This window comes from Malus domestica, chromosome 03 (assembly GCF_042453785.1).
Source record: "Malus domestica chromosome 03, GDT2T_hap1".
Taxonomy (NCBI): domain Eukaryota; kingdom Viridiplantae; phylum Streptophyta; class Magnoliopsida; order Rosales; family Rosaceae; genus Malus; species Malus domestica.
This window is the reverse complement of record NC_091663.1, coordinates 10,642,155-10,666,329: the sequence shown is the minus strand read 5'-3', so window position 1 is coordinate 10,666,329 and position 24,175 is coordinate 10,642,155. Positions and strand designations below refer to the sequence as shown.

The following is a 24,175-nucleotide window of genomic DNA, read 5'->3' as shown; positions in this document are numbered from 1 at the left end:
AGAAAGTAAAGAACACAAGATGTATCGTGGTTCACCCTAATGTTTGGGCTACGTCCACACTGATGTTGATATTGTTTCACTATAACTGTATGTATGGATTACAGAGTGTTGTTGTGTTTGTGAGGGTATTGCCCTCTGTTGGGTTCACAGAGGAAGATAGTTGAGAGAGGGATGCTCTGAATATGAGAGCCTCTGTTTGGTGATATTAGGCTTGAGGATTGTAAGGGTGAGGAGTCTCTTTTATAGACTAAGGGCTCCTCACTTATTACATATTTGCCCCTTCATTTATTACATAATTACACTTGAGTCCCCCGAATATTTATACGAGGCCTAAATACGGAGGCCCTAAGTATGATACAAACAGTAGTCCCCCAAGTCTTCAGTCAAGAGAATCTTTTGGCTGGAGACTTGAAATTCAATCCATGTATGGGCCGAAGTAACTAGATGTCGTCTAAAACTGATACTCGATATGAGGCGGTGCCCAATCTGAAATGATGCTCAACTAGAAGTAGCACATGTTGCGAGACTGCTCTGCTTGTGGCTTATGTTGCCTTGGTTGGCTCGGCTTGTGGCGTTGAAGGTGAGGGAGTCCCTTTTATAGAATAAGGGCTCGCTTCTCAATACATAAATGATGGGCTAGAGTTGATGCTCGCGGTGAGGCGGTTGCTCAGCAGGCGACGATGCTCTTTAATGATGGTGAGGGAGTCCCTTTTATAGAATAAGGGTTCGCTCCTCAGTACATAAATAATGGGCTAAGTCTCCCAAGTATTTTTCATAAGGCCCAGTTGCGGAAGCCAATATATGGTACATAGTGTAGTCCCCCAAGTCTTCAGTCAATATAGTCTGTTGGCTGAAGACTTCAAATTTAATCCATGTATGGGCCGAAGTGGCCGTTGTTCAGGGCGGTCTTTGTATACCATGCACTGAAACTTTGTAGGTGAAGCTTTAAAGCTGGAGCTTTTGTAAATGAAACTTTTGAAGCTGGAGCTCTCGAAGCTGAAGCTCTGTAAATGAAGTTTTCGAAGCTGATTGACATGAGTGATGCTCATGGATGTTGACATGAGTGATGCTCATGGATGTTGACATGAGTGATGCTCATGAATGTTGACATGAATGATGGTCATGAATGTTTATGTATGATTAACATGAGTGATGGTCATGAATGTTTATGTATGATTGACATGAGTGATGCTCATGTATAATTTTTGGAGTACTGGATGTACTTTTGATCATCTAGTTGGTGATAATAGCAGCAGGCTGCTGAATAATTTTAGAGTACTAAACGTACTTTTGATCACCTGGTTGGTAATAATAGTGGCAAGTTGCCGAATAATTTTGGAGTACTGGACGTACTTTTGATCACCTGGTGGGTGATAATAGTGGCAGGCTGCCGAATAATTTTGGAGTACTGGACGTACTTTTGATTACCTGGTTGGTGATAATAGCGGCAAGTTGCCGAATAATTTTGGAGTACTGGAAGTACTTTTGATCACCTAGTGGGTGATAATAGCGGGTGAACCTTAAGTGGAGGGATAGAAGTTGGAGTTTGAAGTCATAGGGCCTGGTTTTTTCGGGCATATGGGCCTTCGCCCTCCACATAACATTTCAGCCCACTATTTTGGGCTCGCCTTTTTTTTTTAAATTTTTTTTTATGATTGCCCTCTGGTGGGTTTATACAGATGTCTGCAAAAGATAAGAAAAGTAAATCACATCATTTAAAAAAAAAAACTGCTGCAGAAGGTGGGTATGGCATATGGTTGGATAGTGGGATAGCATGTGCAGCTGACAGGACCTGCTCGATGGGTCGCGCCCATAATTCCCTTCTCTGCAATCATGCCATCACCACTGCAATTATGTCTGCTTCTTTTTATCTTTTTTTGCTTTCTGCTTGTGCTTTTGTTTTTGTTTCTTCTTTTCTCTTTTCTTTTCTGCTTTGCTTTTGCTTTTGTTTCTACTTCTTCTTTTCTGCTTTTCTTTTGCTTTTGTTTCTGTTTTCTGCTTTTGCGACATGTGAGCATATGACTGCACCCCCTCGGGGTTTGATCATTGGTCGGTGCTTGGTCTCCCATGCCCGGTGGCGGGTCTGTAATCAGATCCGTACAAATGACCTTGATGTAGCGGAGCATGTCGAAGATGTAGCGGAGAAGAGCGAATAGGAAAAAGCCCTGGCGACGGATTAGAATAGAGATGAGTTTCTAGACGATGCGCTGGATTAGGGTCCGACTCGGCTGGTTGAACCGACCATCTGTTTTAGAGCGGCCGTCCACTAGCTCGCTTTATCCCTAATTGAATCAACATCTCGATCATCCATCAGCTCGTATCGGTCAATGAAAAGGGTGGCCTTATCGGGCTTGTGCCTTAAACAGAACAGCAAATGCGCTTTCTCCAACTCTGACCTCGAACACCCCCGTTGCAACCCAATCAAAGCATAGTAGTCCACATTTCCTGTTTCCCCCGAAGCCACCCTTTGCTTCAATTGCTGTATCTTGGTCGTCAGCAAACACAGCTTCCCTGGAATCTCCCTGTACCTCACGTTGTGTTGCTTCCACGCCGGCCCCAGCAGCTTCCGATCCTTCAAGATGGAGTTGTACAAAAGCTTCAAGTGCTCCAGGTCATGTAGGCAATCCGCCCCGCTGCCCGGAAAGCAGAGGTGCGCTGTATGTAGCACTCTGCCAGGAATCCTTGTGGAGCTCCGCGACGGCCGTCCACAATTTTAGAGAAGTGGTGGATGGCCTCAGAGTAAAGGCCTGCGTCGAGGGCAGCGATTGCGATGGTTCGACGACAGATAAGGATCTTAATGTGGGTGAGGAGATGGGTAACGGTTTCAGACTCGGATAGCATCCAAAGAGGCAAGGCGAGTGCGTTGGCGGAAGAGAGCATGTCGTTGGAGAGATTGAAGCTGGACAGAAAGCATTTCGTTGATGGAAGAGACCTGGTTCTAGGATTGCTGATTTTTTAGGGGTTTTTTTTTTATTGGATTGGGGAATTTCCTCTCCTCCTCCTCCGTCATGAAAAGAGTGATTGTAACTGACAAATGATGGTAGAGAGAGAGAGTATGTGGTCTCTTGTTTGAAGAGGTCAAAGAGATCAAAAGCAAGAGCGAGGCAGATAGAGTTTTGGTTGTCTCTTGGGTTTGCAAATTCACGGTGGTGTGTGGTGAGGTATCATGGTGGTGAGATGAAAAAATGAAAGAGAACCAACATAGCTTTTCGTGTCGATTCCCACAAACGGCGCCAAATATTGATGCATAAAATCGGGAGGTCTTGGAATAACGTAAATCCGATCGTGAATCTGCAAGAAAGTAAAGAACACAAGATGTATCGTGGTTCACCCCAATATTTGGGCTACGTCCGCACTGATGTTGATATTGTTTCACTATAACTATATGTATGGATTACAGAGTGTTGTTGTGTTTGTGAGGGTATTGCCCTCTGTTGGGTTCACAGAGGAAGAAAGTTGAGAGAGGGATGCTCTGAATATGAGAGCCTCTGTTTGGGGATGTGAGGCTTGAGGATTGTGAGGGTGAGGAGTCCCTTTTATAGACTAAGGGCTCCTCACTTATTACATATTTGCCTATTCATTTATTACATAATTACACTTGAGTTCCCCGAGTATTTATACAAGGTCTAAATACGGAGGCCCTGAGTATTTATACGAGGTCTAAATACGGAGGCCCTAAGTATGGTACAAACATAAAGCATTCAAATATCTAAGTTTTTGGTCTAATAAGTTTTTAGTTCCTAAACCCGTATATTATGGGATCCCAGTTTCATGCATTGGGATATGAAACTGTCTTAATGGATCATTAACGTGTGAATAATATAAATCAAAATACAATCCTACAAATCACTTAGAACACTCCTAGCAAGAAATATTTCTCATAAAATATCATTTCATAGAAAAATAAATCAAAATACAATCGAACAAACCCCACGGCTATGATTTGTGACATTATGTGTTTGTTTGAAAATACTTTTAAAATGACTAAAGCACTTTTATATCAACAAAAGCGCCTCTAATTTTGAAGTGCTTAATAAAAGAAGCACACATGCTTTTCTAAGAAGCACTTCAGTTTATTAATAGTTTCAATGTGTTTTTATAAAAGCGATTTTATTGAAAAAACATATCCAAACGAGTTATAATTTTTTCAACCGTATTTAATTGGCGTCATTCAAAGAATAGGGTTTTATGACATTTTATTCTTCGCATTCTTTTATAATAATTATTATATGTATTTCAAGTTTTCGGATAGATCCGGAATCATTTTGAGAGAGTAATCTGAACCATTTTATTGGGGCTTTGCTCAAGTCTTACGGTTTAAGATTTCATACGTCGTGTTGTAAAAACTGACAGTAATGCTCTTTGTAAAAATATGTATTTCAAGTTTTGGGATTGAACTAGAATTATTTTGAGAGTGGTTTCATTAGTTTTCAGTTTTCAATTATTTGGGACTAGGTGAATAAAAAAAAAAATTGACAGTTCATCAAGAGGTTGTTACTTGTTATCATAACCGCCGATTTCTTCGACACATATAGATAACTAAACGGTCACCAAATCGAATAAATTTTTCAAGAGTTGATTTTAAATGATGATGAAGAGAATTTGTGGTTCCTATCATGAACGGAGCTAGAAATTTTCTTTAGCGAATGAATCCTTAACCTCTAGCTATACAATGGATGTAGACACAAATGTAGAGTTGATGTAGAGGCATAATTGTGTAATATGTATTGATCCATACTTTTCACGTTTAGTACATACATAATGTTAAAGTAAATGTAAAAATATAGAGAATAAATTGAATGATGACTTTGAGGTACGACTTGAATCGTTTCCTTAAAATGTTATTTGCCCCCACTCGAATGAGTTTGCTAAAGGGTTCTTGGCAAATCACTTCCAGGATACAACAAAGTATGAAATGTTCGATTAGCAAAACCGAATCGTATTCCCTTAGAAATAACTAGAAAGAAATTGTATGAATGTGATGGAGAGAGAAGAGAGAGCAAAGAAATTGTGTATACAACAAATTTTTGAATGATTCCTCTTCTACTAATGTTGCCAATATATATAGAGAGAGAATTACACCCTTTAGGCACATCTTTTGATTTGAGTATGCCTTTTCACCATGAGATACAACTCATTGCAGTAGTATGTCCAATGGACATATCTGATACAAAACACCTATTACCCAAAGGTCATATTTGCTAGGAGAAGGATTACACTTGTTGACCATGAATCATGTCTTTTCGGCAATAATCAAAAGATCCAGTGTTCAAATTGAAGAGATGTGATTGTTGGGTCAATAACACAATCCCATCCCCTGTCAAACAACAGTATATATTACAACAATTCTTTCTTTATAATTATCACAAGCATACCGATATAATCATGCATACAATAAAGGTGTCTTTCGAATTAAACCTTTAATTAGTGTAAGTAATTCAAAGTTATAACGAATGCGATGGTGACCTAAGTTTTAAACCAACTATTCTTATGTTAAAATGTGAATCACTACACACATGACTATGTCTTATTTCCTTAAAGAAATTTCTGAACTCATTAAGCACTATTATGACCTTGTGCTTCATCTTGGTTTCATGAACATTTACAAGAGAAAACCCAACTCTTGGTAGAAGCGGCACCACTTCTTATGTTCATATAGATGAGGTTCATTCCCATGTCCCTGCTACTATAGACATAACTACAAATAACCTCATTAAGAGATAAAATTCATCCTCCTAAACGTAGCAGTCTTGCACTGATCATCCTGAAATGAGCTTTACATTAATTTTCAGTGCTTTCACAACCATTTATCAATAACTTGTTATTACTCATTAAACTTTTGAACTAGTGATGTTCTAGACAAAATCGGGTTACCATTATTGGTGGCTAATTTTCAGTAAAAGGGTTTAGCCCCATTCCACTAGATGTACTAACTACCAAATCTCTTGAAAATGATTTCGTTAACGGATCTGCCAAGTTATTACTTGATTTAACATAAATAATATTAATAACTCCACCATTTATTAATTGCTTGACATATTCATGTCTCAAGCTAGTATGTCTACACTTTCGATTGTATTCCTTATTGTATGCTCTAGACAAAGTAGCCTCACTATCACAGTATAAAGAAATAGATGGCATTGGTTATGGCCACAATTCTATTTCCAATAACAAATTTCTAATCCATTTCGCTTCTTTACATGCTGCCGCTAATGCTATAAATTCAGATTCCATAGTTGAATGTGCTATACATGTTTGCTTCTTCGAAGCCCAAGAAATTGATCCTCCGGTAATTGTAAAAATCCACCCTGATGTAGACTTATTATCCAACTTGCATTTGAATATCCTTCAAGTACTGCTGGAAACTCAGAGTATGTTAAACCCAGGTTAATAGTTCTTTTAAGATAACCAAAAATTCTATTTATTGCTTTCCAATGAGCAGTACCTGGATGACTAGTGTATCTAGAAAGTTTTCTTACTGCAAATGCAATATCTGGCGTGGTACAATGAATGTCATACATTAAACTTCCGATTACACTAGCATACTTAAGCTGTGCAACGAATCTACCAGAATTATTAAGCAAAGTTTCACTAGGGTCATAAGGGGTATTTGCTTCTTTTTTGTATATGCTTAAACTTAAGAAGCAATTTTTCTATATAATGTGACTGACACAAAGCGTAACCCCTACTATGCTTCTTTACTTCAATTCCCAAGATAATATCTACTTCATTCAAGTCCTTCATCTTAAATTTTGAATTTAGATACTCTTTAGTTTTAGATACACCTTTCATGTTTGTACCAAAAATTAGCAAGTTGTCAACATATAAACATATAACAACACCATAATCATTTGTGAATTTAGAGTACATGCATTTATTAGCATTGTTATGTCTAAATCCATATGATAAAATGACAAAATCAAACTTTTCATACCATTGTTTTGGTGCTTGCTTCAATCCATATAACGACTTTACTAATTTACAAACCTTATTTTCATTCCTAGGGAGAACAAACCCTTCTGGTTGTTTCATGTAAACTTTGTCATTCAAATCACCATTTAAAATTGTTGTTTTCACAACCATTTGATGCACATGCAAATTATACAAAGATGCCAATGCAAACAATATTCTAATTGATGTGAGCCTAGCTACTGGTGCATATGTATCGAAATAGTCTATTCTCTTTTTCTGCTTAAAGCCCTTGGTAACCAGCCTGGCTTTAAATGTCTGAATATATAGACTCGTCTGTATTGTATTTTCTTCTAAACACCCACTTACAACCTATTGCTTTTGATCCTAGGGGTAAGTTTACTAAAACCCATGTTTGATTAGATATTAATGATTCAAACTCATCATCTATAGCCTTTTTCCAAAAGGTTGCATCTCTTGAAGTCATTGCTTCGCTTAGACTTTTAGGATCATCCTCAACATTCAACAATATGGGTATTTTCTTGAGAACCTTTGTTCTATTTCCTTCGACTAAAAATACAATAGATTGAGATGAAATAAAATCAGAGTCTAAAGTCTTTTCTTTTCTTACCCTTTGGCTTTTCCTTGGTTCATTAACAGTTTCAGACTGTTTTCCTTTCTCACCTTGAGAATGATTAGTAGCCGGATTAGAGAAAGGTGTTTGATCATTATCTTTTCCAGACATTGAGTAGTCGTTATAAAATTTATTTTCTATAAATTCAACATCTTTAGATTCAACTATTATATTTGAGTCTAAATTAAGCAACCTATATGGCTTTGAATTTTCTACATATCCTACAAATATGCTTTTAATTCCTTTTGGACCCAACTTGGATCTCTTAGGATCGAGTGCCTTATAAAAAGCTACCCCATACTCTCAAATATGACAAATTTGGTTTTCTTCCCTACCAAATTTCATATGGTGACACATGTGTCTTTGTAAATGTAATTCTATTGTGTATATAGCATGCAGTAAACAATGCTTCACCCAATAAATATTTTGGAGTATTAGCATTAATCATTTCAATGAGTGTCCTATTTTTTTTTTTTGCCAAACCATTTTGTTGTGGTGTATAGGGTGCAATTCTTTGATGTATAACACCACGCTTTTCACAAAAAATATCAAATTCATGTGAAAAATATTCATCACCTCTATCACTACGAAGACATTTAATTTTCATTCCTTTTTAGTTTTCAACTTCATCTTTATAGCGCTTAAAACACTCAAAAGCTTCATCTTTATTAGACAATAAATACACATAAGTAAACTTGGAACAATCATCTATAAATGTGATAAAATATCTTTTTCCTCCTTTTGTTAAAACACCATTAAATTCACATATGTCAGAATGTATTAAGTCTAATAAATTTGTATTCCCTTCAACAGTTGGAAAATGTTTCTTAGCCATTTTCGCTTGAATACATGTTTCACATTTATCATTGTAATCATCATTGCAAGCAATTAAACCAAGTGGGCACATGTATTTTAAAGATCTAAAATTTACATGAGCTAATGTAAATGTCATAAATGAGAGGAAAATTCAACAATATAAGCAAAAGAATTCACTTTATTATTAATACGCAGTTTAAAAATCCCATCACAAGAATACCCCTTCCCAACAAACATTCCATTTTTCGATATTATTTATTTGTCGGACTCTAGAATAGTCTTTATACCATTCTTACATAATAAATTTGCAGACAAAAGATTCTTTCTAATTTCTGGAACATGTAGTACATTAAGCAACCTCAATTTCTTCCCAGAAGTAAACTGAAGTTCAGCGGTTGCTTTTCCTAGAATTTTGGCAGAATTATGATTCCCCATTAAAACCTCTTGATTGTCCGTTGATGCTTCGTATGTTTTGAATTGTGCCTTGTCATTGCACACATGTATAGTAGCCCCTGAGTCGAACCACCAATCAGATGATTTTATTGCCCCTGCCATATTCAATTTGATAATCATGCCAATATGCATCATTGATACCAGTGCAACTATGTTATCAATTCCAGAATTTTCCACCATATTTGCGCTATTGGTCTTATTGGCATATTCTTCACTACTTTTCTGTGTCTACAATCACGAATGTAATGACATTTCTTTCCACAATGGTAGCAGACACCATTTGCATTCTTTTGATTGTTATTGGAATTGGTCTTCTTAAACTTCCTTTTGTCAATTTTGACTTTTAAGTTCTTTTTGTAATTGTTTCCTTCGACAATGTGAACTTTGAAGGAATCTTGGTTTGCAAAATTCTTATCACGATTTCGAGTTTCCTCTTCAATTTGAATATCCTTTTGCAAATCCTCTAAACTAATATCTTCCACCATGTGTATAAGTTTCTTTCTATAATTACTCCATGTTTGGGGTAATTTTGCCATAATAGCCCCAACTATCATAGGATCTGGAATAACTATTTTAAGTTCACGAAGCTTTGAGACCAAGACCAATAATTCATGAACTTGGTCTAGGATGGGTTTGTTATCAAACATAGTGAACTCATAATATTTGAACATTAAAAACTTATCGGTACCTCTTTTCTCCGTTGTGTACTTATGTTCAAGTGCTTCTCAAATTTCCTTTGGAGATTGAACGTGTGCGTACAGTTCATATAAGCGATCAGATAATGTGTCCAAGATGTGTCCTCGACATACCAATTCATCTTCTTCATGCATCTTTCAATCGACAACTAATTTGTCCGTGTCTGTCACTTGGTTCACGAATAAACTCCAACTTCGGGTCCAACACATATATGACATTTAGATCACTATGCATAAAACGCATCTTGTCCTTCCATTGGATGAAATTTGATCCATCAAATTTGTCTAGCTTGTAGACATTTTGATTGATAATCTTCAAAGCCATGTTATCGGACTTGTTCTCCATGACGAAAATAACACTTTAAGATTGTTAGAGTAAATGTAGAAATATAGAGAATAAACTGGATGATGACTTTGAGGTACGACTGGAATTGTTTCCATAAAGTGTTATTTGCCCCAACTCGGATGAGTTTACTAAAGGGTTTTTGGCAAATCACTTCCAGGATACAATAAAGTATGAAATATTCGATTAGCAAAACCAAATTGTATTCCCTTAGAAATAACTAGAAAGAAATTGTATGAATGTGATGGAGAGAAGAGAGAGCAAAGAAATTGTGTAGACAACAAATTTCTGAATGATTCCTCTTCTACTAATGTTACCAATATATATATATAGAGAATTACACCCGTTAGGCACATCGTTTGATTCGAGTATGCCTTTTCACCATGTGATACAACTTATTGCAGCAGTATGTCCAATGGACATATCTGATACAAAACACCAATTAACCAAAGGTCATATTTGCTAGGAGAAGGATTACACTTGTTGGCCATGAATCATGTCTTTTCGGCAACAATAAAAAAATGTAGTGTTCAAATTGAAGAGACGTGATTATTGGGTCAATAACCCAATCCCATCCTTTGTCAAACATATATATATATATATATATATATATATATATATATATATATAGATAATGTATTCTTAAAATATTCAACACATTACAAATACGTGATTTGGTATTCAAGAACTAATTGTGCTTGGACAATGTTGTGTTAGGCTGGGTTAGCCCGAATACCTATTTGATTGAGAGATACATATAATTTTAGCATTGAACTAATTGTCAGTAATAGTCAAACAATTTAAGTTCACAAAGTAGAATACATTTTGGATTATGAGATTGATGTCACCAATTTGAGATGTGAAGATACCATAGATTGTACAGGCAACGGGTGAACCCCAGTAGTATCACCTTCACCAGATAGAAATTAGATGTAGTATTAAGACACATATTAGGTATACAGTAGTAATAAAGATGATCCGTAGCATGGTAAATAACATATAAAAAACTTGAAATGAGAAGAACAATTCAAATGACATACCGGCATGGGAATGAGGAAGCCCGAGAACAAGTTCCGGAAACTCAAGAAGAATGACATAACAATTGCAGCAATTTGATGGCCAGCAGGAGTCAGGGCAACAACCATCATTCCGTATATAGAGTAGTGAAGCACAAGAAGATGAAGTAGTAGAAGTACAAAATCTTCTCCACCTTGAAATTGTACCCGATCATGAAAAATAGAAGGCAGGAATAGACAAAGGTTTGGATTGCAGCGTAAATTGTCTCAATAGCCACCTATAACACCGATATATATATGTCAATAAACAAAGATATAAAATTACAATGACTATACAAAAACAAGCACATAAACGAGTATGGATGTCAATATCTTACCTGAGCAAATGCATAAGGCAACTTTGGATACATTCTAGTTGCCCTTTCATGATAGAAAACAGTTCGTGCTCCAGCAACCACATATTGCACAACGGAAGCATTGGTAGCTCCAAGGAAGATAATGGCGGAATAGGTAGCTCCCAAAAGATTGATTAGGTCTTGTTGTTTGTGTCTGTTCACAAGAATATATAAAGTTAAACATTGCATAAGTAGCAATGTATGCAACTAAATCACATTTCAAAGAAAATGTGTACGAAAGATGTAGATGATAATAAAGTTCTTAAACTTACATTTGGTCTCCTTTGCCCCAGAATATGACACCAAATAATACTACGATGCAGATTGTCATGAAAAACCTAATGGCATTGTGTCATGAGTTCCTCCAGTATGACCAGTGTTGTTTCCAAAAGCATGTGTTGCATTGTGTTGCATTGTGTTGCAAAGCTTTGGAGTATTGGGTGGGGAAGTAAAGATCACTGGAGCCTGGTTATGGAGTGCTTAGCTCCTTGATAAGTTCTTGATTTCTCCTAAACAAACGAAACAAAAAGGATGAAAAAAATAATTAGCACACACAGACGAGTGGAATATTGTAACTGAATAATGAAAATTTTCTCACAGTACGCATAATAATGGAAACTACTCTAGCATCAAGACCTGATGTCAGCTCATCAATGAAAATGATGGAAAGTTTGGCAACCAATTCTTCAGCAATAGTGAGCCTCTTTCTCTGCTCAGTTGAAAGTCACAATTGTGCTTGTACAATATCGTGTTGGGTTGGGTTAGCCCGTATACCTATTTAATTTGATTGAGAAAATACATATAGTTTTAATATTTAGCTAACTGTCAGTAAAAGGTGGACCAAAGAAAGCTGAGTTTGCCAACGTGAAAGAGGCGACAAGTGCCTCATTTTTTTGGAAAAAAGTAAAAAATGGGAAATGATTTCTTGAGATTTAGAGGGATTATGAGAAAACAAGATAATTTTTATTTTTTTTACCAACCAGCGGTGTGTGTGAAAAAAAAGGTACCTTCGCTTTTTTATTTCTCCTTGATAAGCTCTTGGTTAAACCTGAACAAACAAGACAAAAAGGACAAAAGAAGAATTAGTATGCACAGACAAGTGGATGACAACAATAGAAATGAAGAGAAAACGCATGCCTTACCTATAGAGATCAGAGTTTGCAAATATTTAGGCAGGCAAAGTCCACGCCATTTTGAGCATCAATGGCGGCCGAGTTGACCTCCAACATCCAGGTAGTTGGATTGTAACCCTTCTTTGATCTTTGCAACCCCTAAAATACCCTGCAAGATAATTTGTATTAGTCAAACAATTTGAGTTCACAGAGTGGAATACATTTTGGATTACATGAGATCGACCGAAGTGATTCAAGTATAAACTTACCTCAAAGTATTCAACAAGTTTGTAAGACTGGTAACCTAGAGGATGGCATAAATCAACTTCCTCCTTTTTTCGAAAAGCTGCAAGGCTAAATGAAATCAATGTGAAATATTGTACATGAATAATGAAAAATTCTACCTATTAAACGGATTAAAAAGTTAGTTTGTAACTTATCAAAAGCTTAAAAAATGAGAATGCTAGGCTAGTGAATTGTGCAAACAACAGTTCATCATGTATCCACAGTGTTTCTCACAGACACATAATAATGGAAACTGCTCTAGCATCAAGACCTAATGTTAGCTCATCCATGAAGATGATAGAAGGTTTGGCAACCAATTCCATAGCAATAGTGAGCTCTTTCTCTACTCAGTTGAAAGTCACAATTGTGCTTGTACAGTTTCGTGTTGGGCTGGGTTAGCTTGTATACCTATTTGATTTGATTGGGAAAATACATATAGTTTTAATACTTAACTAACTATCAGTAAAAGGTGGACCAGAGAAAGCTGAGTTCACCAAAGTGAAAGGAGCGACGAATGCCTCATTTTTTGTAAAAAGTAAAAACAATTGAAATGATTTCTTGAGGTTTAGAGGGATTATTAGTAAACAAGATAATTTCTATTTTTCTTACTAGTCAGCTGTGTGTGTGAAAAAAAAAAAAACAAGTATCTTCAGTTTTACTGGTGTACATAGAAAATAGCATTCTTTCAACTATTTGATTTTGTAGTCGTGATGATCGCGAAACCCACAATCAGTCAAACAATTTTACAATAAAACCCTTGATTATACATGTGGGAAAATAACATGTTTCGGCATCTTGCATGGCGAAACATGTTTTTATCCCAATTTAATATTGCATCACACATCGTATGCGATAAATTTGACTACCACATGCATGGTAGGACCTGCGAGTCATGTGACTTTGGGGAAATTAGTGTGGTAGTACATGAAAACCCTAGTTTCATGGGATCTACCCCTCGACATGGGAGCCGGCTTTGCATCCACCTCTGCTTCCACTTTCACCGCATCTCCAAGAGGTTATGAAGTACGTACGGGCTGTTTTTTGTAGTATTATCGTGGGTCTAATAACCTCATTTATTCTTTCGTTTGTAAGAAGATTTTATTAAGAAAAATTGTACAACGGATGTAGATGCAAAAGTAGATACATAACAAGTACATGTTATTTTACTCCCCCCAAAAAAAGTACATGTTATTGGTATTCAACAACTAATTGTGCTTGTACAGTGTTGTGTTGGGCTAGGTTAGCATGTACATCTATTGCATTTGATTGAGAAAATACAGATAATATAATATTTAACTATCAGTAAAATGTTGGCCAGAGAATTCTGAATTTGTCAAAGTGAAAGGGACAAGTGCCTTGTTTTTTTGTGAAAAGTAAAAAAGCTGAAATGATTTCTCAGGATTTAGCGGGATTCTGAGAAAACAAGGTTTTTTTATTCTTTAATAACTGGTGGTCTGTGCGGAAAAAAAAAAAGTATCTTAAGTTTTCCTAGTATAAATAGAAATAACATTCTTCTAACTGGGACAGAGATCCAGCCGGATCTCACCCCACCAAATCTTAAGGACACGGAGATCTGGACCGTTGAAATTTGATCCAACGGCTACAAACATGGGGCCCTTCTAAAAGTGATAATAATTATAGACAATGAATCAAATTTCAAGAGTCTGAATCTTTGGATCCTTAGGTTAGGACTTGGTGGGGGAAATCAGGCTGGGATCTCTGTCCTTCTAACTGTTTGATTTTGCAGTCGTGAGTCACCCCGACACCCACAATCAATCAAACAATTTTACTACAAATTCTTGATTATATTTTTTATTAGACAGTTCATAGAAACAGTGATTCACCAAATGAGAGTTAAACGTGCATTTGTCATTGGATCACTACGCATCTGAATGCCACTTTAGTTCCCTAAGACATATACGTTTAAACAGAAAAATGAATACAACAACAACAACAACAACAACAACAAAGCCTTTTCCCACTAAGTGGGGTCGGCTATATGAATCCTAGAACGCCATTGCGCTCATTTGTGTCATGTCCTCCGTTAGATCCAAGTACTCAAGTCTTTTCTTAGGGTCTCTTCCAAAGTTTTCCTAAGTCTTCCTCTACTCCTTCGGCCCCGAACCTCTGTCCCGTAGTCACATTTTCGAACCGGAGCGTCAGTAGGCCTTCTTTGCACATGTCCAAACCACCGGGACCGATTTTCTCTCATATTTTCTTCAATTTTGGCTACTCCTACTTTACCTCGGATATCCTAATTCCCAATCTTATCATTTCTCGTGTGCCCATACATCCCACGAAGCATCCTCATCTCCGCTACACCCATTTTGTGTACGTTGATGCTTCACCGCCCAACATTCTGTGCCATACAACATCGCTGGCCTTATTGCCGTCCTATAAAATTTTCCCTTGAGATTCAGTGGCTTACGACGGTCACACAACACGCCGGATGCACTCTTACACTTCATCCATCCAGCTTGTATTCTATGGTTGAGATCTCCATCTAATTCTCCGTTGTCTTGCAAGATAGATCCTAGGTAGCGAAAACGGTCACTTTTTGTGATCTTCGCTAGATTGCTCCGGTCATTAGTGTGGATAAGTATATAAATTGATAGAGATAGGAAAGCAAACACAAGATGTACGTGGTTCACCCAGATTGGCTACGTCCACGGAATAGAGGAGTTCTCATTAATTGTGAAGGGTTTACACAAGTACATAGGTTCAAGCTCTCCTTTAGTGAGTACAAGTGAATGATTTAATACAAATGACATTAGGAAAAATTGTGGGAGAATGATCTCGTAGCCACGAAACTTCTAAGTACCGGAGTGTGGTATCATCTTGACTTGCCTTATCTGTCTCATAGGTAGATGTGGCATCTTCTCTGGAAGTACTCTTCCTCCATCCAGGGGTGGTATCTGTAACCGGTGGAGATGCACAAGGTAATGTATCAATTTCACTTGAAGCTTACTTGTAGTTTCATGCTTGGTCAAGCGAGATACAAACCATGTAGTAGGAGTCCCCCAAGTCGACGAGCTGGGGGATCTGCTGAAAGAGGTGACAGACAAGGTAAGCAATCAGAGCTCCGGCTGATTGTTCACATTCTCCCTATCTTGCAGGCAGCATGAAGGATAAAGAGAAGAAAAATGAGGAGAGATGATATGGGATACTTTTGCTTTTGAAGAAGTAACTTTCCACAGACTTATTCTTGAACTGGGCTGGAGGGTTTTCTGGTTTCCTCCAGAGTATAAGGCCGACTGAAGAATTTGAGGGTCAAAACAATTCCATCAAATCTAGAGTACGTTCGACCCTGCTGATATGGGATACTTTTGCTTTTGATAGAGTAGTGGATGTATCGGCACGTGTGCTGTTACGCTTGTCTCCACATGCTTCCTTGTATCCTTCTCACTTGCCCTATCTGTTCCTCAGGTAGATGCGGTATCTTCCCTGGAAGCATAAGATGTTGAAGATGAGTACTCGAGAGCAATGCCAGGTAAGTAATCAGGTAAGGGGTTCCAGGCAGTCAGTTCCTGGCTGGAAGCTTGATTCCAAGTGCTGACTGATTGCTCTCTTTCTCCTTGTCTTGCAGGTAAGAACAAGGCCAAAGGAAAAGACAGGGAAAAAGCATGATATGGGATACTCTTGCTTTTAACCCTGATGATATGAGATATTCTTGCTCTAGTATAGCTTGTTTACAGAGGTATTATCGGGGGGAAAAAAAACTGAATATTTCGAAAGGCTTTGTTGGGAGTGCCCTCTCAGATAAGAGAAAGGGTTGAGCATTTTTGCAGGTCTGCCTGTCCGTTAGGGATGGAAGTCGACATATATAGGAGTCTCCCTAACATCAAGTAATAATGCTATTCCTTTACCCTGCTTGGTTATAGCACGGTAGTGGGAGCTGCCAGCTTCACATGTTTTAACTCTGTCAGAGCACTTTGAAAAAGTGGTTTGTGGTATCTGGAAAGCTGATGTTGCGTGTGAAGATTACAGACCTATCGGGGGTCTGGCTCTAGAGATTCGGAAAACGATGCCTCTTCGATTTTTGAGAAAGCAATCCTGCTGGGGGTCTGGCTCTCGAGATTCGGAGAGCGGTGTCTCTTCGATTTTTGAGAAAGTAATCATGTTGGGAGTCTGTCTCTCGAGATTCGGAGGACGGTGCCTCTTCGATTTTGGAGCAAGCAATCTTGTTGGGAGTGTTTTCTCGAATGAGAGTAAAGGTTGGGCATGTTTGCTAGTCTACCTTGCCACGAAGCACAGAGGTTGACACACAGGGACTTTCCAATTATCCAGCAGTGGTACTGTTCCTTTACCCTCTATTCGATTTTTGAGAAAGTAATCATGTTGGGAGTCTGGCTCTCGAGATTCGGAGGGCGGTGCCTCTTCGATTTTGGAGCAAGCAATCTTGTTAGGAGTGTTTTCTCGAATGTGAGTAAAGGTTGGGCATGTTTGCTAGTCTACCCTGCCACGAAGCACAGAGGTTGACACACCGGGACTTTCCAATTATCCAGCAGTGGTACTATTCCTTTACCCTTGTGGGTAATAATGTGGTAGCTAGACCTTCAAAATTTATGTGTCTAAACTTTGTTAGTGTTGTTTCTTTGCAATTCTTTTACCCTTCTTGGTCAGAGCGGTGTAGTGGGAGCTGCAACCTTCACGTGTCTCAACTTTGTCAGAGAACTTTGGCAAAGTTATTTGTGGTACCCATGAGCTACTGTTGCGTGTGGGAAGTGGGTGATTGAACAGTACGATTCATGTGCTTTCTACTTCGCCAGAAATCTTCGACAGAATGCACATAATTTCCGCAAAGCTGAGTGTGCGTGTGACAGGTGCTGACAAGGCTGGAAAAGTAGGTGCCTCTTCGATTTTTGAAATCGGCCCTCGTGGTCTCTGAGCAGCCCAGCTTTTGAGAAAGCAAGCCTCTTCGATTTCTGAGATCGGCTTTTGTGGTCTTTGAGCAGCCCAGCTTTTGAGAATCTCTGAGCAGCCCAGCTTTTGAGAAAGCAAACGCCTCTTCGATTTCTGAGCAGGCGCCTCTTCGATTTCTGAAGCTTCGTCGAGTGCAGATTTTTATAGGGGCTGACATTAAGTTCCAAAGCACACTTGAATATCCACCAGTAGAAGCTCCATTCTTGCACTTCTAAGATCTTGATTTGTCCGACCTCTTCTCTCTTCAACACCTTTGAAAATGTCTGGCCCCTCCGACCGTCGTTTTGACTTGAACCTTGTTGAAGAGGCAGCCCCGCCTTCTCCAGACAACATATGGCGCCCATCCTTCGTCTCCCCTACTGGTCCTCTTACCGTTGGGGATTCCGTGATGAAGAATGATATGACCGCTGCGGTAGTGGCCAGGAACCTTCTCACTCCCAAAGATAACAGACTACTTTCCAAACGGTCTGATGAGTTGTCTGTTAAGGATTCTCTGGCTCTCAGTGTTTAGTGTGCAGGTTCTGTGTCTAATATGGCCCAACGCCTATTTGCTCGAACCCGCCAAGTTGAATCATTGGCGGCTGAAGTGATGAGTCTCAAACAGGAGATTAGAGGGCTCAAGCATGAGAATAAACAGTTGCACCGGCTCGCACATGACTATGCTACAAACATGAAGAGGAAGCTTGACCAGATGAAGGAATCTGATGGTCAGGTTTTACTTAATCATCAGAGATTTGTGGGTTTGTTCCAAAGGCATTTATTGCCTTCGTCTTCTGGGGCTGTACCGCGTAATGAAGCTCCAAATGATCAATCTCTGATGCCTCCTCCTTCTAGGGTTTTGTCCAATACTGAGGCTCCGAATGATCCCCCTCCGGTGCCTTCTCTTTCTGGGGCTCTACCGACTGCTGAGACTTCTCCTAAGCAACCTTTGTGAAGGCTCCCTCTTGTTTGTTTATTTTGACTCAAGTATATGTACATATTTGTAACTTATCGGGGATATCAATAAATAAGCTTTCCTTCATTTCAACGTATTGTGTTAAATACACCAAAGCCTTCTTCGCTAAGTTCTTTGAATTTTCTTTTGTTGAAGCTTGTATGTTGAAGCTTTGTGAGTGGAGCATATAGGTTGAGGTAGTGTTCCCTTAATTTCCCGAGTGAGGAAAACTTCTCGGTTGGAGACTTGGAAAATCCAAGTCACTGAGTGGGATCGGCTATATGAATCTTAGAACGCCATTGTGTTCTGTCCTGTGTCATGTCCTCCGTTAGATCCAAGTACTCTAAGTCTTTTCTTAGGGTCTCTTCCAAAGTTTTCCTAGGTCTTCCTCTGCCCCTTCGGCCCTGAACCTCTGTCCCATAGTCGCATCTTCTAATCGGAGCGTCAGTAGGCCTTCTTTGCACATGTCCAAACCACCGTAACCGATTTTCTCTCATCTTTCCTTCAATTTCGGCTACTCCTACTTTACCCCGGATATCCTCATTCCTAATCTTATCCTTTCTCGTGTGCCCACACATCCAACGAAGCATCCTCATCTCCGCTACACCCATTTTGTGTACGTGTTGATGCTTCACCGCCCAACATTCTGTGCCATACAGCATCGCCGGCCTTATTGCCGTCCTATAAAATTTTCCCTTGAGCTTCAGTGGCATACGGCGGTCACACAACACGCCGGATGCACTCTTCCACTTCATCCATCCAGCTTGTATTCTATGGTTGAGATCTCCATCTAATTCTCCGTTCTTTTGCAAGATAGATCCTAGGTAACGAAAACGGTCGCTCTTTGGTATTTCTTGATCTCCGATCCTCACCCCTAACTCGTTTTGGCCTCCATTTGCACTGAACTTGCACTCCATATATTCTGTCTTTGATCGGCTTAGGCGAAGACCTTTAGATTCCAACACTTCTCTCCAAAGGTTAAGCTTTGCATTTACCCCTTCCTGAGTTTCATCTATCAACACTATATCGTCTGCGAAAAGCATACACCAAGGAATATCACCTTGAATATGTCTTGTTAACTCATCCATTACCAACGCAAAAAGGTAAGGACTTAAGGATGAGCCTTGATGTAATCCTACAGTTATGGGAAAGCTTTCGGTTTGTCCTTCATGAGTTCTTACGGCAGTCTTTGCTCCTTCATACATATCCTGTATAGCTTGGATATATGCTACTCGTACTCCTTTCTTCTCTAAAATCCTCCAAAGAATGTCTCTTGGGACCCTATCATACGCTTTTTCTAAATCTATAAAGACCATGTGTAAATCCTTTTTCCCATCTCTATATCTTTCCATCAATCTTCGTAAGAGATAGATTGCCTCCATGGTTGAGCGCCCTGGCATGAACCCGAATTGGTTGTCCGAAACCCGTGTCTCTTGCCTCAATCTATGCTCAATGACTCTCTCCCAGAGCTTCATTGTATGACTCATTAGCTTAATTCCCCTATAGTTCATGCAATTTTGTACATCGCCCTTATTCTTGTAGATAGGCACCAAAGTGCTCATTCGCCACTCATTCGGCATCTTCTTCGTTTTCAAAATCCTATTGAAAAGGTCAGTGAGCCATGTTATACCTGTCTCTCCCAAAACTTTCCACACTTCGATTGGTATATCGTCTGGGCCTACTGCTTTTCTATGCTTCATCTTCTTCAAACAATTAGTGAGTATTTTTGCTAATTCTTTGAGTGGAAGACACAACAGAATCTAAGAGCACCAAATATGTACAAGGACGAGAAAAGATGATACATACTGATGTCGTGGTCACAATTGAAGAGACTAGAAACCAAACTTTGTTCACAAGTAACTTCTGATTTTCTCATGAGAACCCATTACAATGCCTTTTTTTCTAGGGAACTTTAACGAAAAGCACCCGATACTATTCACTTTAACGAAAAACCACATTTTTACACTAAAAAGTCAATCCTGGTACTATTCACTTTACTCTTTATTTTGTCCTTATCATTAAAACTCAAAGTTTTCAAGCCATTTTAATTAGTTTTCCTTTTTTTCTATGGGTAATTTAATAGTGCAGCCAAGAATTATACCGTTAGGGTTCAATCTTAAATATCTATATGGTTAAACGGAAAAGGAAAAAAATTACAAAAACTTATATAATAACGCAAAATCATAGAATGAAAGGCCATTGAAGACATTTGTACATGTATTACTTATATTAACCACTATAGTTCTAATATGACATAGGGAAAAAAAAGTCACTAATAAAAGACCCCACCAACATACAATAAGTCACCAAAGTAACATGATTAGACATATAACTCGTTTAGAAGTACTTTTAAAATAACTAAAATTGTTTTTACTTTGTACCACAAAATTCTAGAGAACAACTGTTTTTGTTTCTTAAAAAAAAAAAAATCTATTTTTCCATCCATAACATATAGAAAAAAATATTAATTAATCTTATATATAAAGCCAACAGCCCAATGAATAGTGTCTTTTGAGGTCACAAGTTTCATAAAAATTAATTGGACAAAAATACCCCTCAAGCAAAAAACTTCAAAAGCAATCCAAAATAATGTAGGGATATTTTAGTCATATAAACAATATTTTTTTAATAATTAATTCTTTTTGTACAGTTTTTTTTTTATTTTTTATTTATAATTAGTGCCTCACAATAGGCCAGAATTAATGTGATTCAATCAGTTACTTATTAAATATTATTTTCTTGTTGCAGTCCTATTAGATTAGAGACGTGATTGTGTAAATCCTAGTGTATCTAGGGATATCTTGGAATATTCTCTAGGGTTAGATTTTATCCTATTAGAGTTGTAATCCTATTGGGATAAGGAATTTACCTTCCCTACTACTATAATAAAGACACAATGGGGTGGAATAGAACACACCTCACAATTAAACATCTCTCACTTCTCTCTCTCTATGTGCATCACCCCATCTCTCCGGCCTCCATAATTGTTCAGTAAATTATGCATACAACACGTTATCAGCACATTACTAAAGAGAGTTTGATCTTCAATTAGGGGAGTATTACGTTTAAATCGTTCTTTTTATGATTAATTTATTATTTTATTAATTTGATCTACATGCTATTGATTCAATTTAATTTTTCTATGTTGAACATAATACAACGCATTAGAGATGCAATTCTGACTTTTCGAGAAAGATCTTCTACAAATTCAAAGGCTTTTATTGTTTTCTGCCAATTAGGTACGCTTAAAATAAGGAAGATATTTGAAACGACCATGAAGCATGAAAATATTCCCCATAATGCATGAGCCCCCTACATTTATATTTTTCTTCCGATATATATATATTGTATATGTTCATATATTTGTCAATATATATACGTTCATGCATTACACAATTATAAAATTGCTATGTGGAATTTGTGAGTCAAAGAATCAAAATAAAATAGAAGCAATTTTGGGTATTTTTAAACCCTAACCGAAAAAAAAAAAAGGAACAAAGCAGCCCTTCTGGGCTTGCCCCTGATCCCCTTTCGGTTCTGAAAACCCTAAACATCGACAAAAAAAAAGAAAAAAAAACCCCCAAAGATGTGGCTTGAAGCTGCGTTCGCACCAAGCCAAACCAGACAACTCAGCTTCTGAGCCAAGTCCAACATAAAAAAAACACATACGACGTCGTTTTTGGCGTCGTCTTCTTCATCACCACTTGGGCTTCAACCTTTTTTTTTTGGGTCTATTGCCCTCTCGACCCACAGCCAGCCTGGAGCTGGGTTGATTTTTCCTAACAGTCGACTTAGGCTTCTTTTTGTTTAGGCCTGCACCCAACTGTTGTTGGGATGCCTTTTTGTCTCGTCAGCCCATCTCGTTGCAGCTTGCAGATTGCACAATACACATGGGCTGCCCATGTAACCTGCCTAAGCCCAATATGGGCTTTGTTTTGTTAAGGCCCTCAACACAGTTTCTTGGGCCTATTTTCCCATATGGCTTGCAGCCCACATTAAAATCACATATGGGCCTAGACAATTTTCATTATTTTTCTTTTACAATCGACCTGAATGGTCCCGATCTATTAAATTGTTTAAAAGTAACCAGCAATCCATTAATCTGACTAGACATCCAAAATTATTGGCATGAAGCCCACTTTTAGACATTAACGATTCAATATTTTATTTCTTTTCTTTGAACCGTTGACTCCCTTTCGTAGTCTCAAAGCACTCACACTTGAGTTCATGAAACAACCCAAATCCACTACACTTAGTCGTATATTGTATTATGTGTTCTTACATGTACCTCTTTTTATAAACCAGAAGTTCATAACTAAACTCGAAACTGTAGTTTCGAATTTAGTGCCTTTAAAACCTCGATACCTCTCAGCCGAATTGCTGGGGTACCTTTCTCTCGCAAGTGTAGTAGTAATCAGATTCGAGAATTTGGTAAACTTCTGTTCTTCACACTGCTGTTTTGAAAACGAGTTAGAAACAAGGAAGGACGAGAAACGAATTCTCCAGTCAAAATTCGATCAGATTTATAAACTTCATAATCATATTCATTCATGACGTAATCATGGTGTGCTTCAAGCAATATCTCGCATGATCAGACTGTCCGTATGAGCGAGCCAAAGAGCTATGGAATCCTTGTTCGGGAGGTACTTCCGTTTGTAATGCTTTGGGCATAATTTTTCGAATGAAGAGCGTGGTGGAGACTTATTCAGCTATTCCATGGCATTGTTGGCTTCAATTGTTTCTTGACTTCTTGATAGTCAAGTGGAGATTCACGTCTTGTACCTACATAAAGTGGTTTCAGTCAAGAAACATCGTGAAATCGAACTTGTTACGGTTCGACAATCCACTGAATGGAGGGAACAAGATTGTGATTGGTGCTATGGAAAATAAAATATCTATAAGCATCAAAGTTAGAACATTCGGGTTCTAAGACATGGTTTTACATGAAAAACGTCAAGTTTTCATGGGTGTATTGTTTTATGAAAACTATAGACCCAGTTTCGGCTGAAGTTTACTGAATGGTGGTGCCCTGCTTCAGTAGGGATGCACCGAAGGGCATGCTTTGTTTCGGTAGAGGTGCATCGAACGAAATTGCTCTGCTTTGGAAAAGGCCTACCGAACAGACTTATCCAGCTTTGGTTAGAGCCTACCGAATCCAAATCTGGGTTTGTCTCTCTCACGATCCAATTTCGAGTTTGTTTTTACAACATATTGTAGAATCAGGGTCTGCCAAGGTGTGGCATCATGCCTAAAGTATGATCATTGGCACCAAAGACCTAAAACTTCAAGAATATGGATAATATTCCCAAACCTTAACTTTGCATAATCTACATCCGTCTTGATGGAATAGATCATTGATTATGCGCTTGTTCTTGCCCCTACCAATGTCGTTGAGGAGTACCATTTTAATAGTCAATATGTGAGACTAATTTTGCTCCACCAAACACCGTTGGAAAAGTAGAATTTTGACGCCTTGTTGGCTGAATCCCCTTAGTAAACCATTTGCTTTATGAACACTTTTTTTATGTTCTTGGATTCACATTTGGTGTTTGTTTAAGTTATGAATAATGTTATCAATATTGTCCTCGAATATGAGTTATTTGAATCATGTTTCTTGTATACATGTGACCGAATTCAATTAAATACGTGATTAGGTATGA

General features: G+C 38.1%; 1 protein-coding gene across 1 annotated transcript; it reads right to left on the bottom strand.

Moving 5' to 3' along the window:
- Positions 1 to 10,479: 10,479 nt before the first annotated feature.
- On the bottom strand, positions 10,480 to 13,731 carry LOC108171514 (pleiotropic drug resistance protein 2-like). Its single transcript, XM_070818574.1, has 8 exons — positions 12,643 to 13,731; positions 12,404 to 12,542; positions 12,269 to 12,309; positions 11,898 to 12,035; positions 11,534 to 11,770; positions 11,244 to 11,415; positions 10,891 to 11,144; positions 10,480 to 10,760 (listed from the first exon to the last, which is right to left on the bottom strand). Exons 5-7 carry the CDS (start codon positions 11,590 to 11,592, stop codon positions 10,995 to 10,997), a joined length of 381 nt encoding a protein of 126 aa, XP_070674675.1. The 5' UTR covers positions 11,593 to 11,770; positions 11,898 to 12,035; positions 12,269 to 12,309; positions 12,404 to 12,542; positions 12,643 to 13,731; the 3' UTR covers positions 10,480 to 10,760; positions 10,891 to 10,994.
- Between the last annotated feature and the right edge of the window lie 10,444 nt (positions 13,732 to 24,175).

Coding starts and splice junctions, on each gene's coding strand:
- LOC108171514 (XM_070818574.1), bottom strand. CDS start 11,592: ATGACAATCTGCATCGTAGTATTATTTGGTGTCATATTCTGGGGCAAA. Junction 11,416..11,533: donor TGGGGCAAAGGAGACCAAAT/GTAAGTTTAAGA, acceptor TCTTGTGAACAG/ACACAAACAACAAGACCTAA. Junction 11,145..11,243: donor TGCCTTATGCATTTGCTCAG/GTAAGATATTGA, acceptor TCGGTGTTATAG/GTGGCTATTGAGACAATTTA.